Source organism: Callorhinus ursinus, unplaced genomic scaffold (assembly GCF_003265705.2).
Source record: "Callorhinus ursinus isolate GAN/ISIS: 27379988/994484 unplaced genomic scaffold, GSC_fseal_2.0 scaffold15, whole genome shotgun sequence".
Taxonomy (NCBI): Eukaryota; Metazoa; Chordata; class Mammalia; order Carnivora; family Otariidae; genus Callorhinus; species Callorhinus ursinus.
Genome location: NW_027397077.1, coordinates 5961631 through 5984073, shown reverse-complemented (window position 1 = coordinate 5984073; position 22443 = coordinate 5961631). Strand labels below are relative to the sequence as shown.

The window sequence follows — 22443 nt, the reverse complement described above, 5'->3', positions numbered from 1 at the left end:
TGGTCCCAGGACCCCAGGATCACAACCTGTGCCAAAGGCAGTTGCTTAGCCAACTGAACCACCCAGGTGCTCCGGGTAGTTCTATTTTTAACTTTTTTAAAAATTATTATTAAAGATTTTATTTATTTGACAGAGACATAGAGAGGGAACACAAGCAGGGGGAGTGGGAGAGGGAGAAGCAGGCTTCCCGCTGAAGAGGGAGCCCGATGTGGGGCCCAATCCCAGGACCTTGGGACCATGACCTGAGCTGAAGGCAGACGCTTAACGACTGAGCCACCCAGGCACCCCTATTTTTAACTTTTTGAGAAACCTCTAAACTGTTCTCCATAGTGGCTGCAGCAATTGGCATTCTCACCAACAGTGCAGGAGGGTTCCCCTTTCCCCATATCCTTGCCAACACTTGTTGTTGCTTGTGTTGTTAATTTTAGCCATTCTGACAGGTGTGAGGTGGTATCTCATTGTGGTTTTGTTTTGCATTTCCCTGATGATAAGTGATGTTGAGCATCTTTTCCTGTGTCTGTTAGCCATCTGGATGTCTTTTTTGGAAAAATGTCTATTCATGTTTTCTGCCCTTTTCTTAACTGGATTATTTGTTTTTTGGGTGTCGAGTTTGGTAAGTTATTTATAGATTTTGGATACTAACCCTTTATCAGATATGTTGTTTACAGATAGCTTCTTTCATGCTGCCTTTTAGTTTTGTTCATTGTTTCCTTCACTGTGCAGAAGCTTTTTATCTTGATAAAGTCCCAACAGTTCATTTTTGCTTTTGTTTCCCTTGCCTCTGGTGACATGTCTAATAAGAAGTTGCTATGGCTGAGGTCAGAGAGGTTTCTTCCCATGTTCTCCTCTAGGATTTTGATGGTTTCCTGTCTCACATTTAGGTCTTTCATCCATTTTGAATTTATTTTTGTGTAAGGTGTAAGAAAGTGGTCCAGTTTCATTCTTCTGCAGTTCTCCCAGCACCATTTGTTGAAGAGACTGTCTTTTTTCCATTGGATATTCTTTCCTGCTTTGTCCAAGATTAGTTGACCATATAGTTGTGGGTCTGTAATTTTTTTTAAGATTTTATTTCTAAGTAATTTCTAAACCCAATGTGGGCTTGAACTTACAACCCTGAGATCAGGAGTCACATGCTTTATTGACTGAGTCAACCAGTTGCCCCTCCAAAAACATGATTTTTGAAGGCTCTGTAATTAGTCATGGATCTGCTTAACCATTCTCTTAGGAATAAACATATTTTCTAATTTTCCAGATATCCATGTTTTCATTCAGAACTCATTTTAACTTCTTTTGAAATAATTTCAGGCTTATAGAAAAGTGCAAATAGAACAGAGAATTCTCATATCCACATTCCCCAAATGTTAACATTTTACCACATTTGGTATGTCATATTCTTTTCTCAGTTATGCACACACATTTTATTTTTTCTGAATTGTAATAGTAGGGCTGGGAAGCATGAGGAGAATGAGGCATTTGCCTTGGGCACAAAATTTGAGTGGGTACCAAAAAACTCAGGAATCAAGATAGATATTTTAATGCAATATTGAAATAAAAATTAATGTAAAATAATGTATGATTAATATAAACATTTTAAAGACAGTGTCAGTAATTGCAGGCATGATGCCCTTTTATTTCCTTTTTTTAAAAAAAAGATTTATTTATTTAATTTTATTTTATTCTTTTAAGATTTTATTTATTTGACACAGAGAGAGAGAGCACACAAGCCAGGGAGAGAGACAGAGGGAGAAGCAGACTCCCTCTCCTTCTGAGCAAGGAGCCCAATGCGGGGCTTGATCCCAGGACCCTGAGATCATGACCTGGGCCAAGGGCAGACGCTTAACCTACTGAACCACCCAGGCACCCCTATCTATTTATTTATTTATTTATTTATTTATTTATTTATTTATTTTTAAAGATTTTATTTATTTGACAGCAAGACAGCCAGAGAGAGGGAACACAAGCAGGGGCAGTATGAGAGGGAGAAGCAGGCTTCCACGGAGCAGGGAGCCTGATGTGGGGTTCGATCCCAGGACACTGGGATCATGACCTGAGCTGAAGGCAGACGCTTAACGACTGAGCCACCCAGGTGCCCCCCTATTTATTTATTTTAGAGAGAGACAGAGAGAGAGAGGGCACGAGTGGGAGGGGCAGAGGGAGAGGGAGAGACTCCACACTGAGCACAGAGCCCGATGTGGGGATCGATCTCACCACCCGGGGATCACAACCTGAGCCAAAACCAAGAGTCAAATGCTTAACCGACTGTACCACCCAGGTGCCCGATGCCCCTTTATTTCTAAATATTTCAGTGTGTTTCCTTTAAAAAGGGAGGGATGGTATTCTCTTACATAACCACAATACAGTGATCAAAATATAGGAAATAACTGATGTAATGCTAGTACCTAATATCTATTCTACAGATGTTTAGTTTTTATCAGCTGTCCTAGTAGTGTTCTTTATAACAGAACAACTTTTTTCTGACTCAGGATCCTATCCAGGATCAAACGTTGAATTAGTTGTCATGTCTCCTTAATGACATGACAACTCTGAACTAAACAATGACATCCTTTGAACTAAACAGTGTTTATCCTTCATGACTTTAACACTTCTGAAGAGTGCTGACCATGTATTTTATAGAATGTCCTTTGATTTGTGTTTGTCTGTTATTTCTTCTTGATTAAATCCAGGTTATAAATTTTTATTTTTATTTTTTTAAAGATTTTATTTATTTGAGAGGGAGAATGAGAGATAGCACAAGAGGGAAGAGGGTCAGAGGGAGAAGCAGACTCGCTGCTGAGCAGGGAGCCCGATGTGGGACTCGATCCGGGGACTCCAGGATCATGACCTGAGCCGAAGGCAGTCGCTTAGCCAACTGAGCCACCCAGGCGCCCCAGGTTATAAATTTTTAGTAAGAATACCACAGAGGTAGTGCTGTGTCCTTCTCAGTGCATTATATCAGAAGACACAAGGTATACTATTACGGGTGGTGTCAGCTTTAATCACTTGGTTAAGGATGCATCTGACCAGGTTACTCCACTGTAAAGTTATGATTATTTTCTAATTAGTTGGTAACTTGTGGGGAGATACTTTAAGACTATAAAGATAACTGTTTCTCTTTGTACTTTTTAGTATCCATTGATGATTCTTGCCTTAAACAGTTATTTACTATGATGCTTGCCAAATGTACCTTAAAAAATTTTCCATCATTCCTTTCTCATTTATTGGTCAGAATTTTACTCAAAGAATTTTCCTTTCTTATGTATGTATTTATCATATTATTAATATTTATCAGTATGGACTCGGATTCTTCTATGAGTTATAATCCAGTATTATCATTATTTATCTTGTTAAATACAGGGTTTTGTTTTGTTTTGTTTTTTCTTGCTCAGGTCACAGTCTGATGTGCATTGGCAGGGCTAGGCCTCTGCTCCTCACACATTCAGAGACCCAGGCTCCTTAAACCCCTAGAGTAGCCCTTTAAACTGGAAGTCTGGGGAAATAATTAAGCCCTAATGCCTTAAGACATCTGTTGCATGCAACAAGGTAATTTCTCTATGATTCTGGAGTGGTACTACTTATATGCCATCCTTGGGAGAACTGAGGAATTAGTCATTCACGTCATTGCATTAAGGGCTTAATTCTCTCAGGAAACCCTGGTTGGGAAGGGAAGGGCTTCTCTGGAGACGCAGTCTTCTGCTGACTTCTCTGCAACTGGTTGAAAAAGGAAAGAAGAGAACATGGAGGATCCCATGGAGGGTTTTGAGGGGTCACACTGGAGTTGGCAACATCAATCACCAATGTTCCATTAGCCAGAATGGTTCAGTATTGTCCCTAGCTTCCAGAGAGGCTAGGAAGCAGTCTAGCTGTGTGTCCAGTACAAAAAGAAAACAGGATTTGGTGAACTCAGAACAATCGCTGATATGCTTCCTTTACTCTGCTTCCTTACTCTGCTTTGCTTTTCTTTTTATCACTTATTCCTAACGTCACATGTCTATTTCTTGTTTGTTTCTCCCACTAGAATGTAAATTCTATTGATAAAATAGCTTGTTTCATTTATTGCTGATACAGTATCTAGCACATAATAGGCAAAATCTTGAATTAATTACCTCAAACACTACTGTATAATGTTCCAGCATTAGAGTGTTCTTGCCATCTTTAGTCTGATAAGACAGAAGGAAAGGGTATCTGGAGAAGGCTCATACAATAGCAGAGGCAATGAGGTATTTACCCCTTCTTTGTTGATGTGAGAAAGGTTGCAATGCATTCTGGAACAGTGATATTTAGCCTTCGGGTTGTAATTTACTACTGAGTTTTGAAATCTATTTATTTATTTTTTAAAAGAGATTTATTTTATTTTAGAGAGAGAGTATGTGTGCATGAATGGGGGGGCACAGGGAGAGGGAGAGAATCTCAAGCCAGCTGCTTGCTGAGCACAGAGCTGGATGCAGGGCTTGACCTCACAACCCTGAGATCATTACCTGAGTGGAAATCAAGGGTCGGACACTCAACCAACTGAGCCGCTGAGGCGCCCCTGAAATCCATTTAGAATGCAATGACCAGCATTGTTTCTTTTAAAAAATCAAATAGAATAGAGAATACTAGAGTTTATTGCATGTAATGAGGTTATGTATTTTCAGTTATAATTGGATATGTATACTGGGTTGCAGTATTAAATGTGTTTAATTGTGGTAAGAAATATATAACATGTAATTTATTAAATATTTTTAAGTATACAGTTCCGTAGTGTTAAGTATATTCACACTGTTGTGAAACAGATCTCCAGAACTTTTTCATCTTCCGAATCTGAAACCCTGTACCCATTAAACAATTCCCTTTTTCCCCTTCCTCCTACTTCCTGGTAGCCACCATTCTCCTGTTACCATACATTAAATGCATTTTTTACTGTCCAAAATACATTTGAGAAATATTGGACTAAGACATCAGCAACATACTGCCTACTCCAGCTCAAACATCTGTGTGTCTCTTTTATGTCAGGCCACTGTGCTAGGTGCTGGAGATTTCAAGAAGAAGTAGACATGGCCTCTGCTGGGGCCCATTCTACCTGGGGACAAAGACCAACCAAGCAAGTGCTGTTTGCCAAGCAGAGAAAGACAGAAATATGTTGTAGGCCAGGTTAAGGGAGAAACAAAGGCACAGAAACCTCAGAGTACAAGATCTGTAGTTTGGGGAGGCAGGAAGTGGCAGGCATTAAGATTAGGAAGGTGAGAGAGGCTGCTGGGAAGATGGCAGAGTAGGACGTCCCTGGGCTGACCTCTTGCCGCGTGGCCACCTAGAGAGCACCCACGTCGGCATAAGTAACTCAAAAAGCAGCCCGAAAACTGGCAGAACAGACTCTCCGGCATAGACAAGAGGCCAAGCGAAGCAGATCCACCCCCTCTAATTGCTCTTGGCAAGATCCCGTCAAAGTGGTGCCACAAGCCTGGCAGTGTGTGCGCGGTCCAGACAAGGTCAGCACCACTCCAAAGTGAGTCCTGCCCCAGGGAGAGGGGAAGATAACCACACACCCATCTGACTGTGACCCCAGCAGTGGGCTGAGGGTAGGCAACTGGTCTGACTGCAGGCCCTACCCACCAACAAAAGCTTCTCTGGGGACGACACAGGGACAGTGCCTGCAGTTTGGTGCTACTGCATCTCTGGCACAAACGCCTGGTCTGACTCGACTCAAGCCCGAGGCAGCCCCGGAGCAGCCCACTGATACCGCGGGCACCAGACTCTCCCCACAACAGGCAGGGAGCCATCGCAGACAACAGGACTGAAGGCAAACACATCCCAGCCACAAGGTAGGACACCCCTGGAGCAACACACATAGGAGACACCACCTGAAGCACCAGGTTCTGGGGAACAGACATTGCACTGCAGGACCTCTTCTTCATAGAGCCACTACTTTCAAGTGCAGGAGACGTAGCTGACTTTCCTAACACAGAAAAACAGACAACGCAAGAGACAGAATGAGGAGACAGAGGAGTATGTCCCAAATCAAAGAACAGGACAAAATCAGAGCCTGAGACCTAAGCAAAATGGAGATAAGTAATATGTCTGATAGTGAATTTAAAGTAACACTCATAAAGATTCTCACTAGAATTGAGGAAGGACTGCAGGACTTCCTTGAGACCCTCCACCAAGAGCTAGAAGACATAAAAAAGAACCAGTTAGAGCTATTGGACTCACTAAATGGAAATAAAAATAGACCATCTGGAATAAATAGCAAGCAAGAGAAAGTAGAAGAAAGGACCAGCCACCTGGAGGACAGAGTCATGGAAAGCAATCAAGCCGAACAGATGAGAGGGGGGGAAAATACGCAAAATGAAAATAGACCCAGGGAACTGAGCAATGCTGTCAGGCATAACAGTCGCATGATAGGGATCCCAGAAGGAGAAGAGCGAGGAAAGGGGGCAGAAGATTTGTCTGAAGAAATAATAGCTGAAAACTTCCTGAATCTGGGGAAGGAAAGAGAAATCCAGATCCAGGAGGCACAGAGAGCCCCCAACACAACCAACCCAAAGAGGTCTGCACCAAGACACAAAGTAAAGAAGATGGCCAAAAGTAGTGAGAAAGAGAGAATTTTAAAAGCAGCAAGAGAAAGGAAAGCAGGTACATACACGGGAAACCCCATACGGCTGTCAGTGGGTTTTTCAGCAGAAACTTTGCAAGCCAGAAGAAAGTGGCATGATAAATTCCAACTGCTAAAAGGAAAAAAATCTACAGCCAACAATACTCTATCCAGCAAGGCTTTCATTTAGAATAGAGGGAGAGATCAAGTTCCCAGAAAAACAAAAATTAAAAGCAAAACCAGCCACGTCCCTGTGACACACAATGCCATCGGCCTGTGGGTCCCAAATTCACGGTCCAGCCGCCCTGCTGCCCGAGTCAGCGTGCACGGCCTGCCACCTGCTAAATGCCAAGTCAACATGCCTTCACCTCAGATTGCTAAGGGCTCAAATTGACACTGTTCCCCTCAAATTTCAGCCCCTGTGCCCAAGTTTGTGCACAAAAGTGGGAATAATTATAACAGCAGAATGAAGCAACCCAAATATCTATTTCTGTGGAACATAGAATGGATAAAAGGAGTGTGCTAGGCTGAGAACATCTCCAAAAAGCACATGAACAATACATACAGCATGATTCTGGTTAGTTAAAAAAAAAAAAAAAAAAAAAACCTGGGAGGAATAAAACAAGATGAAACCAGAGAGGGAGACAAACCATAAGAGACTTCTTAAGCATAGGAAAGAAACAGGCTTGCTGGAGGAGAGGTGGAGGGGGATGGGGTGGGCATGAAGGAGGGCACGTGATGGAATGCACACTGGGTGTTGTATACAACTGATGAATCACTGAACTCTAAAACTAATATACACTATATTAATTACTTGAATTTAAGATTAAAAAAAAGGAAACCCCAAAAAAGAAAAAGATGAGGAAGGTGAAAGAAAAGATTGTGAAAAGTCCTTGAAAGAAATACTTTGGACCTTATTCAGAGGCAATGGCAAGTTATCAGAGATTTTATTCATTGGGGGAATGCTGTGGTTAGTAGTCTGTATTTGGAAGACTGTCTGGAGCTGCATGGAAGGTACTGGGGTGCTCTCTGGGGGTATTTTTAAAATTTTTAAAAAGATTTTATTTGAGAGTGAGTGAGAGAGAGCATGAGCAAGGGGAGGGGCAGCAGGAGAAGCCGACGCCCCTCTGAGCAGGGAGCCTGATGCGGGACTCGATCTTGGGACTCCTGGATCATGAACTGAGCTGAAGGCAGATGCTTAACTAGCTGAGCCACCCAGGCGCCCCTGGGGGTATTTTTTTAAAGTTGAGGCTAGAGAAAGCATAGAGAGTGGATGTGAATTTCAAAAGCAGACTCAATTAAGTCCTGGTGCCCAGTTGAATGTGTGTGGGGGTGGGGAAAGGGTGATGTGGTGAGGCAGAGGGAGGAGGTACAGACAGGCTTCCATGGTGATGGTGACAGGAAGACCTAGGACAGATGTGGTCTCAGCCATTCAAGTGCAAACCTCCAGAGGCAATGAGAAATAGAGGTATGGAGCTCAGGAACAACGTGGGAATATAGAAATGGACTTGGTGTGTGCGGGTGTTGTGGTGGCAGCAGCGGCAGCAGTCGTGGGGGGTTGTGACAGCTACGGAGAGAAGGAAGCCTGGGGCTTTGCAACAAGAAGGGCAGCAGTGAGAGAGAGTGCCGCTGAGACCAGAAAGGTAGGAGGAAAAAAGAACAACGTTTTGGCCAAGCCAATGGAAAGGGGAATCCAAGAAAGCAGGGCTAGTCAACCATGTCAGGTGTATGGGAGGTCAAAGGGGCAGAGGGTGATGATGGTGAACTGCCAGCCTCTTGGTGAGTGAGGAACATGGCGCAGCTGCATTGGTACTGAGTTCCACTCAGGAAGAAGCTTTGTTTACTCTCCAGCGTATGGCTCTACATGCTTTACCAGACAGACTGCTTGGGCCGTTAAGATGATTTATTTCTGTATTTGCTAACCTTAAAAGCTTAGAAACGTGTTTATTTTGTATCTTTTATGAAGTCAAAGTCTCACTATGAAAACAGTTACCATCTTTTTCATGTTATCTAGTTTCTTTTTTTTTTTTTAAGATTTTATTTATTTATTTGACAGAGACACAGCGAGAGAGGGAACACAAGTAGGGGGAGTGGGAGAGGGAGAAGCAGGCTTCCCGCTGAGCAGGGAGCCCGATGTGGGGCTCGATCCCAGGACCCTGGGATCATGACCTGAGCTGAAGGCAGATGCTTAACGACTGAGCCACCCAGGCGCCCTTTGTTATCTAGTTTCTATAGGTGGTCAGCATTGATACTTTTTAGGCCTCTCCTCACCCCACTGGATGGGAAAGGCATATCAATTTCAGATTAAAAGAATTTATCTGAACTGGATTTGTTGTTTTGATTTAGAAATTTCTGAAGAATGTACAGTTTTCACAGACCACACAGTGAAGAAAACAAAGATGTCCCAACTTTTCCTGCTTTGGACTCTGCTTTCTTTGGAGTTGGTTTCTTTTAGTATAGATCATTAAAGGTGTTGTAGTTTTACTCCCTAGAATAAGATGAAATCAACCACAAAAGTGGTAAAGAGAGAGAGAGAGAGAGCATGAGCAGAGGGGGAGAGGGAGAGGCAGAAGCAGACTCCATGCTGGGCAGGGAGCCCAACACAGCTCAGGGCTGATCCCAGGACTCTGGGATCATGACCTGAGCCAACGGCAGATGCTTAACCACCCAGGCGCCCCTGAGTTGCATAAACTGTATGGTACGTGAATTTTAGCTCAATAAAGCTGTTAATTTAAGAAAAAGCTGTTATTTTTAAAAAGTGGTATGTTTTCCTTTTTGTCCCCAGCTATTTCAGACTCAGTGCCCCCTGAGAGTTTAAGCTTATTTTTCTTTTTTAAAAAAGAAAGTATAATTGAAGTATAAGTGACACAAAATGTTATATTAGTTTCAAGTGTACAACAATAGTGATTGGACAGTTCTTCTGTACACTACTCATTGCTCACCATACTAAGTGTAGTCACTATACAGTATTATTACAATTTTATTGCCTATATTATTCCCTATGCTGTACTTTTCATCCCTGTGACTTATTTACGTTATAACTGGAAGTCTGAAGTCTGTACCTCTTAATCTCCTTTGTCTATTTGGCCCATACTTCTCTTTTTCTTTATATTGGCTCACTCTTTGTACTTAAATGAATTTATTTTAAATGGGGAAAAAGAACAGTTTTAAAAAGAACTGTTTTTTGTACTTAAATTTATTTTAAATGGAAAAAAGAACAGTTTTAAAAACTTGTTTTTTTTTTTAATTTTACTTATTAGCGAGATCAGGTGAAGGAGCATGAGTAGGGGGAGGGGCCGAGGGAGAGGGAGAAGCAGACTCCCTGCTGAGCAGGGAGCCCAACTTGGGGCTCAGTCCCAGGACCCTGGGATCATGAACTGAGCCAAAGGCAGACACTTAACCAGCTGAGCCACCCGGGCTCCCCTAAAAAGAACTGTTAATGGTGATCTTAGAAAAGTACTCAATTTTGAACCTGGTTTAACAGATTTTGCCTAATGAAAGTACTAATATTTGATAAACTGAGCTAGTTCTAAGAAATTATTCCATCAGGACTCCAGATACAAATTTCTAATGGTGGCTTTTAACTTCATTTAAAAAGACATTTTAAGAAAGTAGGTGCTTTCACAAAGTTGCATGGATGTGAGTCTTACCCAGTTCTCCTGCTAACATCCCCTGGGTGATTCTTGATGTTAACCTCTACAGCTTACCTGTGTGGCTGTCTGAGAGCATGGGCTATGAAGCTAGGGCTGCCTGCCACGGAACCTGGTTCCACCTTTGTTAGTAGAGTGAGTTATTTAACCTTGTCTTCAGTTCTTTTTCTACCTCATACCTCATAAGGTTTGTGTGAGAATTAACTGACTTAATTAATACCCATAAAGTATTTAGGCCAGATCCTGGCACATATATGTTAGATATTGTTATTCCATGTCCACAATTTACAGCATTCTTTGTCATCTTTTTTTTTTTTAAGATTTATTTATTTGAGAGAGAGAGAATGAGAGATAGCACGAGAGGGAAGAGGGTCAGAGGGAGAAGCAGACTCCCCGCTGAGCAGGGAGCCCGATGTGGGACTCGCTCCCAGGACTCCAGGATCATGACCTGAGCCGAAGGCAGTCGCTTAACCAACTGAGCCACCCAGGCGCCCTCTTTGTCATCTTGATAGGCCAAATTTGCTTTGCTTTCTGTATTGATTAGGATTAGGTTTGTGAGTGACAGAAAATCTAAAATAATAGCACTTAAAGGAAGCCTGAAGTATAGCAGCCCAGGCGCAGTAGGGCAGGGAGCTTCAGGAAGTTGTCAGGGATCCAGATTATCCTATCTTGCTACTCTGCAAGCCTATTCCTACTCTTTTTTAGAGTTAAAAGTCAAAAGAGGGGCGCCTGGGTGGCTCAGTCAGTTGAGCATCTGCCTTTAGCTCAGGTCATGATTCTGGGGTCCTGGTATCGAGCCCCACTTTGGGCTCCCTGCTCAGCGGGGAGCCTGCTTCTCCTTCTCCCTCTGCAGCTCCCCCTGCTTGTGTTCACTCACTCTCTGTCTCTGTCAAATAAATAAATAAGTATTTTTTCTAAAAAGTCAAAAGATAATTAAAACCGAAAGAGGATTAGTACTGTAATTGTTATTTGGAAATTTGAAGTAAATTTCAGGAGAAATAGCTGAAAAAGTTGATGTGTTTGCCTCTGGGGAGCAGGAATTGGGAATAGGGAGAGATGGATTGAAGGATGGCTGTATTTTGCTGATAACTGTTTTCTTAGTTATAGCTTATAGTACTCTTTGGCTTTTTAAAATTTGTGATATGTAATAGTTGGATTAAAGACAAAATTGTTAGATTAGGATTATATCATAGTGTGCTTGTGCAACTTTTTTCACATAACAGTGTATCTTGAAGGTCTCCCTGTCAGTTCATATTGGTGTGTTGCATCCATTTTAATGGCCACTTTGAGGTTTGTACTCTAGCTATACCAACATTTCCTTCATTTCTTTTTTTTAGACTTTTCTTTTTTTCATTTTTTCTTTTCTGGCTGTTACAATAATGTGATGATTGTGTGATACATATATTCCTAGAAGTGGAATTGTTGCTGGGTCAAAGGCAGTTCACATTAAAAATTTTGACAGAAACTGCCAAATTGTCTTCCAAAACTTTAAGATCACTCTGATAACTGCATGGGGAATAGATTGATGTGGAGCAGTCCTGGCAGTTGGAAGACACGTTTGGAGGCTGTTGCAGGTCATCCAGGCAAGAAATGATGCACTTCAGGCTAGGATAACAGTTGAGTTGGAGAAAGGTAGAATGATGTAAGGGATAAAGTGGGAGGGAAAACAGATGGAGTTGTTAATGAAGTAGATGTAAGTAATGAAAGAAGGGAATCAGTGATGATTCAGGTGGACCAGTGACATCAATTAGAGTTGCCACATGAGATGAACCTTACTTGTCATGGCCAGATCAGATTACTTCATAGATCCTTTAAAACTCTGGTATTTTATGATTTTGGGATCTATGACAACACCCTTATTTATAGATTGCTATCTCTCTGCTCTTCCCCAGCTGGAAGAGAAAGAAAGTGCATACAAATAACCAGCTTATTACTTCTGAATATCGCTCTGCCATTGGATGGCTTCCAAAATGGCCCTTTCTCACCGCTTCACCCTCATCTCTGTGCTCTTGTCTCATACTGCTCATGCCATATCATACCCCTTTCATTTCCTGAAATCACAAGCTTACTCAACTGCCGCTAACATCCTACCAGCAAGGCTTTGAATTCAGTGTGCCTCCTATTTGCCTTTCCAACAATTGTAGAATGTTGTGTCCTCCTGAATTTTGCCCTTCCTTAGTTGTGCTTGGATTATGTTCTCCAGGTTTTTATGCCATGTCCTATTACATTCATAGTGAAGATTCTATTATCCTATTGATCACCTGTTTGAATTTAAAATAGAGACTTCTGGGGTGCCTGGGTGGTGGTTGGTTGAGCCACCAACTCTTGGTTTCGGCTCAGATCCTGATCTCAGGGTCGTGAGATCAAGCCTCGTGTCAGACTGCACACTCAGCATGGAGTCTGCTTCAGATTCTCTCTCCCTCTTTCCCTCCCACTCTGCTTTCTCTCTCAAATAAGTAAGTAAATCTTTAAAAAAATAATAAAATAAAATAGGAGAGACTTTTGGAAATGTTTTTGATTTCTCTAGCATGATCTTAATGTTATTCACCACATATAATATCCTACTTGTTCCAAGAGAACCATGTTTTAATTTTCAGGGCACATCAGCATTTAGTAGTTCCTTTTATCAGGAATCATGAAGCTTAGTTTCCACTGAGATGGCATTTGTTAATGTTTTTGAGGCACATGTTCTCAGACCAGGTTACGTTTTAAGTCTTCTTATCCCCTATCAGTGTATGTTTATAATGAAAATCTGAGAAATTTTTGGCAGTGTTTTTTTTTTTTAAAGATTTTATTTATTTATTTGACAGAGAGAGACAGTGAGAGCAGGAACACAAGCAGGGGGAGTGGGAGAGGGAGAAGCAGGCTTCCCGCTGAGCAGGGAGCCCGATGTGGGGCTCGATCCCAGGACCCTGGGATCATGACCTGAGCCGAAGGCAGACGCTTAGCGACTGAGCCACCCAGGCGCCCTTGGCAGTGTTTTTTGTTGGAAGATTTTCTTATACCTGCTATGCTAGTTGAATATTTTGTCTGATCCATATAAAGTCTGATGAGATCTGTTTTGAGCTCTCTGCAAACAGTGGTGAAATTAGAATAAGGTGGTCTCTTTGACTGCTATAATTGTTGGTAGCATTCTCTGGATGCCTTGGCAGTGTATCTTGTTCCAAGAGCAGCTGTTTCTTCTGGACCTGTAAAACCTTAGAAGACATGTACTAATTTAAAATTAAATTGCACATAAGTTTATCAGGCAGAATGTTCATCCACTCATTCATTCAAGCTAAAGGCCTTAAGACTCTTGTTTTTAATTACGTTTTCCACTGCAAGTCAACTTTTTTTACTTTTGAACCTTTTCACAGTAACAGAGAATGCTTTAGAAATTTAAAAAATCATTTGTCTTTTTTGCATGATTTATGAAAACAGTGATTTTAAGTTTGCATTTATTTATTTTTAAGTAGCATGGAGCCCAACGTGGGGCTTGAACTCAATGACCCTGAGATCAGGAGTCGGACACTTAACCGACTGAGCCACCCAAGTGCCCCCCCTTTTTTGTAAAGATTTTTATATATTTATTCATGAGAGAGAGAGGCAGAGGGAGAAGCAGGCTCCCCAAGGAGCAGGGAGCCCAATGCAGGACTCGATCCCAGGACCCTGGGATCATGATGTGAGCCGAAGGCAGATGCATAACCTTCTGAGCCACCCAGATGCCCCACCCAGGTGCCCCTTAAGTTTGCATTTTTATTTTATTTTATTTTATTTAGATTTTATTTATTTGAGAGAGAGAGACAGAGAGCACAAGTGGGGAGGAGAGGGAGAAGCAGGCTCCCCACAGAGCAGGGAGCCTGGTGTGGAACTCGGTCCCAGGACCCTGGGATCATGACCTGAGCCGAAGGCAGACGCTTAACTGACTGAGCCACCCAGGCGCCCAAGTTTGCATTTTTAAATTTTAGTTCAATATATTATGAAATAAATTCAGTGAATTTCAACATATTATTTAATTTACTTTAAAAACTATGCGTGCCCTTTTTTTATTTTAGCCATTCTGACAAATACAAGGTGATACCTCACTGTGGCTTTGATTTGCGTTTCCCTGATGATTGGTGATGTTGAGCATCTTTTCATGTGTCTTGGCCATCCATATGTCTTCTTGGGAAAAATGTCTATTCAAGTCCTCTGCCCATTTAAAAATTTTTTATTTTAACTTTATTTTTTATTTGAATATAGTTAATATACAGTATTATATTAGTTTCAAGTGTACATTATAATAATACAACAATTCCATACATGACTCAGTGCTCACCACAGTTAAGTGTACTCTTAATCCCCTTCACCTGTTTCATCCATCCCCCTCCTACCTTCCCTCTGGCAACCACCAGTTTGTTTTCTGCATATGAGGTTTTTTCGTTTGTCTCTTTGTTCCCTTGTTCATTTGTCTTATTTCCACATATGAGTGAAATCATATGTTAATTGTCTTTCCCATTTTTTTTAAGATTTTATTTTTAAGTTATCTCTACACCCAACGTGAGGTTCAGACCAACAACCCTGAGATCAAGAGTCGCACATTCCACCAACTGAGCCAGCCAGGTGCCTCTGTCTTTCCCATTTTTTAATCAGTTTGGGTTTTTTGGTGTTGAGTTATATAAGTTCTTTATATATTTTGGATATTAACTCCTTATTAGATACATCATTTGCAAATACCTTCTCCTTTCAGTAGGTTGCCTTTTTGTTTTGTTGATGGTTTCCTTTGCTGTGCAGAAGCTTTTTATTTTGATGTAGTTTATTTTTGCTTTTGTTTCCCTTGCCCCAGAGACATACCTAGAAAGATGTTGCCATGGCTGATGTCAGAGAAATTACTGCCTGTGTTCTCCTCTAGGATTTTTATGGTTTCAGGTCTCACGTTTAGGTCTTTAATCTATTTTGTTTATTTTTGTGTATGGTGTCAAAAAATGGTCCAGTTTCTGGAGGGTGTTATGCTGAGTGAAATAAGCCAATCAGAGAAAGACATGTATCATATGACCTCACTGATATGAGGAATTCTTAATCTCAGGAAACAAACTGAGGGTTGCTGGAGTGGTGGGGGTGGGAAGGATGGAGTGGCTGGGTGATAGACATTGGGGAGGGTATGTGCTATGGTGAGCGCTGTGAATTGTGTAAGACTGTTGAATCACGGATCTGTACTTCTGAAACAAATAATGCAATATATGTTAAGAAAAAAGAAAAAGAAGAAGATAGCAGGAAGGGAAGAATGAAGGGGAGTAAGTCGGAGGGGGAGACGAACCATTAGAGACGATGGACTCTGAAAAACAAACTGAGGGTTCTAGAGGGGAGGGGGTGGGGGGATGGGTTAGCCTGGTGATGGGTATTAAAGAGGGCACATTCTGCGTGGAGCACTGGGTGTTATGCACAAACAATGAATCATGGAACACTACATCAAAAACTAATGATGTAATGTATGGTGATTAACATAACAATAAAAAATTATTTAAAAAAAAAGAAAATGGTCCAGTTTCATTCTTTTGCATGTAGCTGTCTAGTTTTCCCAGCACCATTTATTGAAGAGAAGCTGTCTTTTCCCCACTATATATTCTTGCCTTCTTTGCCATAGATTAATTGAGCATATAAGTGGGGCAGATAGGCCCTCTATTCTGTTCCATTGATCAGTGTGTCTCTTTTTGTGCCAATACCATACTCTTTTGCATGCTTCAGCTTTGTAGTATATCTTAAAATCTGGTATTGTGATACCTCCAGCTTTTTTCTTTCTCAAGATTGCATTGGCTAGGGGCGCCTGGGTGGCTCAGTTGGTTTGGCAACTGCCTTCGGCTCGGGTCATGATCCTGGAGTCCCGGGATCGAGTCCCGCGTCGGGCTCCCTGCTCGGCAGGGAGTCTGCTTCTCCCTCTGACCCTCCCCCCCTCATGCTCTCTCTCTCTCTCTCTCATTCTCTCTCTCTAATAAATAAATAAAATCTTTAAAAAAAAAGATTGCTTTGGCTATTCAGAGCCATAAAAAAGGATGAAATCTTGCCATCTGTGACTACATGGATAGACCTAGAGGGTGTTATCTAAGTGAAATAAGTCAGACTGAGAAAGACAAAGACCATATTATTTCACTCATATATGGAACTAAAAAACAGGAGAAATGAATAAACAAAAAATAGAATCAGACCTATAAATCCAGAGAAGAAACTGATGGTTGCCAGAGGAAAGGGGGGTAGGAAGCTGGGCAAATTGGTAAAGGGGAGTGGGAGATAACAGGCTTCCACTTGTGAAATAAATAAGTCACAGTAATAAAAGGCACAGCATAGGGAATATAGTCAGTGATATTGCGATAGCATTGTATTGTGACAGATGGTAGCTACACTTAATGAGCATAGCATAATGTGTAGAGAAGTTGAATCACTATGTTATAAACCTGAAACTAATGTAACATTATGTCAACTATATTCAAGTTAAAATATTAAATAAAAATTTCTTAAAAGAATAGAATTTACTTCAGGCAAACTAACCATGACTTTCTCCTATTTGACTTCAAACCAAAACATGTTTTTTTATACTTATATAAAAATATATATATAAAATATATAAATATAAATATATATAATATAAAAATATATATATTTTATATATATTGCCTCCTTTCTAGATATTTTATTCATTTTGATGGTGTTGTGAATAGAGTTTTAGAAATATTTTCTTTTGGATTGTTCATTTGCACCATTTATTATCTGTTCTTGTTTTTTCTTTTTAATGGTAGCCATCTTTAAAAGGTGTGAGGTGGTATCTCATTGTGTTTTTCATTTGCATTATCCTATTTTTAAAAAGATTTTATTTATTTATTTTTAGAAAGGGAGAGTGGAAGCTGGGGGAGGGGCTGTGGGAGAGGGAGAGAGAAAATCTCAAGCAAACTCCCTGCTGAACGCAGAGCCCCACGCAGGGCTTGATGACATGACCCTGGGATCATGACCTGAGCTGAAACCAAGAGTCAGAGGCTCAAGTGACTGAGCTACCCGGCGCCCCTGCATTTCCTTATTGGTTAGTAGTATTGAGTATCTTTTCATGTGGTTATCGGTCATTTGTATATCTTCTCTGAAGAAAAGTCTCTTCAAGTCCTTGTCCATTTTTTCATCAGCTTGGTTTTTGTTGTTTTTGTTGAAGGGTAGGAGTTCTTTATTCTGGATGTAACAGATAAATTATTTGCAAATATTTTCTCCCATTCCATGGTGTGCCATTTCACTCTGTTGTGTCTTTTGATACACAGAAGGTTTTCATTTTGATGTAGTCCAGTTTATCTGTTTCTTTTTTTTTTTTTTTTGCCTACACTTTGGATGTTATATCCAAGAAATCATTGCTAAATCCAGTGTCATAAAGATTTTCCTCCGTGTTTTTATCTAACAGTTTTATCATTTTAGCTCTTAATTTTATGTCTTTGATTCATTTTTAGTTAATTTTTATGATGAAAATGTAAGAGGCCAGCTTTATTTTTCTGAGCACCATTTGTTGAAAAGACTGTCCTTTCCCCATTGAGTGATCTTGGCAGTTTTTTTGAAAATCAGTTCACCAAAATGTGAGGGTTTATTTCTGGGTTCTCTATTGTATGGTTCTGGTCTATATGTCTATCCTTATGCCAATACCATATTGTTTTGATTACTGAGACTTTGTAGTAAGTCTTGAAATCAGGAAGTATGAGTCCTCCAACTTTATCTTTTTCAAGATTAGTTGGCTAATTGGGATCCCTTGAGATTCTACATGAATTTTAGATAGGTATTTCCATTCCTATAAAAAATAAATAAACACCATTGGAATCTTAATAGAAATTGCATTGAATCTGTACATTGCTTTAGATAGTATCATCATCTTAACAGTATTACGGCTTTTAGTCCTTTAACATAGGATGGCTTTCCATTTATTTATGTCTTTTTTTCTAGCTTTATTAGGGTATAATTGACAAATATGATTGTAAGATATTTAAGGTGTGCAACATGGGTACACTTACATTGCAAAAGGCTTATTTATGTCTCTTTTAATTTCTTTCAGCAATGTTTTATAGTTTTCAGTGTACAGATATTTTGCCTCCTTTCTAGATATTTTATTCATTTTGATGGTGTTGTGAATAGAATTTTAGAAATATTTTCTTTTGGATTGTTCATTGCAGTAGTATAGAAAGACAATTTTGGGTGTTGATTTTATATCCTGCAACTTTGCTGTATTCACTTATTAAATCTAACTTTTTTGTGTGGGTTCTTTAAGGTTTCCTACATAGATGATCATGTCATTCTACAAGCAGATAATTTTACTTTTTCCTTTCTAATTTGGATGCCTTTTATAGTTTTTTTTCTTTCCTAATTGCTCTGGCCAGAACTTTCAGTAATATATTCAGTAGAAGTGACAAAAGCAGGCATTCTGTCTTGTTCCTGATCTTACGGAGAAAGCTTACAATCTTTTACCACTGAGTTGGTGTTAGCTGTGCCTTTTTCATGTTGAGGAAATTCTCTTATAATTCCCAGTTTATTTTTTTTAAATAATTTTAGCCATACTGTCACTTTATTTTCATTTTCATTTTTTTTTAAGATTTTATTTATTTGACAGAGAAACAAAGCGAGAGAGGGAACACAAGCAGGGGGAGTGGGAGAGAGAGAAGCAGGCTTCCCATGGAGCAGGGAGCCTGATGCGGGGCTCGATCCCAGGACCCTGGGATCATGACCTGAGCTGAAGGCAGACGCTTAGTGACTGAGCCACCCAGACATCACTCCCAGTTTATTTTTTATCATTAAAGAGTGTTTTGTCACATACTTGTGCATCAGTGAGATGATAATGTGGTTCCCCCCACTTCGTTCTGTTAATGTGTATATTGCTTGATATTCTTATTTTAATCCACCCTTGGATTCCTGGGATAAATCCCACTTGGTCATGGTATATAATCATTTTAATATGTTGCCAGGTTTTGTGTGCTAGTATTTTTTTGAGGATTTTTGTGTTTATATTCATAATGAATATTTTCTTTACTTGCGGTGTCTTTCTCTAGCTTTGCTATCGGGTAATACTGACCTCATAAATGAGTTAGGAAGTGTTCCCTTATCTTTGATTTTTTTGGATGAGTATGAGAAGGATTGATGTTAATCTTTAAATGTTTAGTAGAATTAACAATGAAGACATCTGGTCCTGGGCTTTTCTTTGTTAGGAGATTTTTGATTATCAGTTCAATCCTCCTGTTTGTTATAGATTGTTGAGATTTTTCTGTTTCTTCTTGAGCAAGTTTTAGAAGTTTGTGTATTTCCAGGAATTTGTTTATTTCATGTTTCTTTTTTAAAAAAAGATTTTATGTATTTATTTGACAGAGAGAGAGACAGCAAGAGAAGGAACACAAGTAGAGGGAGTGGGAGAGGGAGAAGCAGACCTCCCGCAGAGCAGGGAGCCCAATGCGGGGCTTGATCCCAGGACCCTAGGATCACGACCCAAGCCGAAGGCAGACACTTGAAGACTGAGCCACCCAGGCGCCCCTATGGCATGTTTCATCTAGGTTATCCAATTTGTTGACCTACTGCTTTTCATAGTATTCTCTTATAATTCTTTTTATTTCTGTGTATTCCATTGTAATGTCCCCACTTTAATTTTAGTAATTTGAATCTTCTTTTTTCTTAGTCAGTCTAGCTAACAGTTTGCTGGTTTTGTTGATCTTTTCAAAGAACCAACTTTTAGTTTCATTGATTTTTTTTTCTATGCTTTATTTTATAGTTTCTCTCCACTCTGAATTTCCTTATTTCTGCTGCTTTAGGATTTAGTTTGTCCTTTTTCCATACTTCCTTAAATTGTACAATTAGCTTATGAATTTGAGACTTTTCTTCTTTTTAAAAGTAGGCATTTATAGTTATAAATTTCCCTCCAGCACTACTTTCAGTACATCCCGTAAGTTTTGGTGTATTGTATTTTTGTTTTCATTCATCTCAAGATATTTTCTAATTTCCCTTTTGATTTCCACCTATACATTTAAATCAATATTATTGTAGTAAGTTGTTGGTAATGATGTTTTACAATGATTTTTCCAGCATTTTAGATTTTATATACCCAGATAGGGTGCCTTGCATCATAGTTTTTAAAATTTCAATGTGTTGTTTTTTTCTTAGAAGTTCCAAATTTTTTTCAAGTCTCCCTGTTTTGTTTTGGTTGTATCTTATTCCTTTATTTATGCTTTTGATTCCTGTTTTTATGTCTTTGTTTTAAACATTCTGTTCTAGGGGCGCCTGGGTGGATCAGTCATTAAGCCTCTGCCTTGGCTCAGGTCATGATCCCAGGTCCTGGGATTGAGCCCCATATCATGCTCCCTGCTCAGTGGGAAGCCTACTTCTCCCTTTCCCACTCCCCCTGCTTGTGTTCCCTCTCTCACTGTCTCTCTGTCAAATAAATAAATAAAATCTCCCCCAAAAATTCTGTTATTTTATAATAGTTCTTAATCTTAATATCTAACCCTTTGTTTGAGATATCCCCTGATAGCACCCATGCTAAATTGTTTCATTGTATGTTTTATAATTTTATGTTGTATACTAATGTTTAGTGGGATTTTAATTATGGAAATTCCATGAGGCCTTGGTTTGTCAGTTTAAGTTGGTATACATTTCATCTGTCTGCCTGAGTGACAGGAACGTGTGTTTTAAGTGACCAAAGGAAACTCTCCCACATCCCTCAAGCTAGAATGCAAGCTTCATGAAATTAGGAGTCTTTGTTTTATTTACCAGTGTCTTCCAAATTGTCTACTGCAGTGCATGCCATTTACTAGGTAGCCTACCTGTATTTGTTGAACTGAATTTATCGTCTTTGTTTGCTGGTGGGAGGATTAATTTTGACAGATCCATAGTTTTTGTTTTTTTGACATATCCACAGTTTCATTGAGGAAGTAGTGAGGGACTATTCTATCAATAATGGCTACAGTTTTCTTTTGAATTTTTGCCTATTTGTTGGTAACGTGACTTTTACCCCATGCTACATGCAAAAAGAGAATTCTAGTCCTGTTATGGTGAATGAACATTTGTCTCCTTCCTGGGTCTATTTTTGTTTCAGAGGCTTCACATTAGTTGAGTTTGGCTCTCTGAGCCATCTTCAATTTGTTTTTCACTAATCTTCAAGTTTATCTTTTTATGGAGGGTGAGAAGGGATATTTTACGTAATTTTTTTTTAAATAAAAATAATCAGATTAAGCTCTGAAGGTTAAAACCCAGCTTGGGGTGCCTGGCTGGTTCAGTCAGTGGAGCATGTGACTCTTGATCTCAGGGTCATGAGTTCAAAGTCCACATTGGGTGGAGTTTACTTAAAAAAAATAAATAAAATCTTTAAAAAAATCATTGTATTCATATGATATAGTTTAGTAGTGAGAATTTAGATAATCATCAAACATAAGGAACGATAGGTGAAAAGTAGAAGAGATTAGCAAAGGGAAAGCTTATGCGATTCTTTTTCAGCCTAAAGACATTTTTCTGATTTTGATACACTGTGGACATACTGACGGAGAACATAACTTAATGGTTAATTTCTTTTTCATTTTAGTGTAATGCTCATTAAAGTATTTTATTTTATTTTTTTAAAGATTTATTTATTAGAGAGAGAGAAAGAGTGAGCATGAGAGGGGGGAGGGTCAGAGGGAGAAGCAGACTCCCCGCTGAGCAGGGAGCCCAATGTGGGACTCGATCCTGGCACTCCAGGATCCTGACCTGAGCCGAAGGCAGTCGCTTAACCAACTGAGCCACCCAGGCGCCCTCATTAAAGTATTTTAAAATGAAATTTAAAGGCTATTATCCGGCAGGTATTGGGATTATCTTTGAAAAACATTAAAGAAGAAAATTAACTATTTAATATCATAACATTACCAATAAATTTAGTAGACTTCTTATTCATTTGATATGATACAAATTAGATGGAACATGAATGTAAACAGAAAATTGCCACCCTGAGTACCTTAAAGTTATAAAGAGCTTGTTTTCAAAGATGTAAGTTCTTCCTTATATTGCGTTTTGTGATCATGTTGAACAACTATCTGTGGTTGATTAAAAAAGAGTATGAATTGACCCAACATTTGGTATTAAGGTGCTTTTAGTTCTGTTGTTAAAAATGGGGTCATGTGACATAATGATGACTAAATTTTGCTTCTTTGTTTTACAGTTCCAATTCCTGGCAGATTTGATCGGCGAGTATCAGGTATGTATTCTCTTTCATAACATACTGCTAAAATGCTGTTTTAAGAT

General features: G+C 39.7%; 1 protein-coding gene across 2 annotated transcripts in view; it reads left to right on the top strand.

Annotated features, from left to right (window-relative positions):
* PRKAR2A (protein kinase cAMP-dependent type II regulatory subunit alpha) overlaps positions 1-22443 on the top strand; it is a 108056-nt gene that overhangs the window by 37278 nt on the left and 48335 nt on the right. For both annotated transcript variants that reach the window (XM_073901163.1, XM_025885082.2), the window contains exon 2: positions 22361-22396. In XM_073901163.1, the coding sequence (XP_073757264.1) occupies positions 22361-22396 (36 nt within the window). The remainder of the gene's footprint in view (positions 1-22360; positions 22397-22443) is intronic.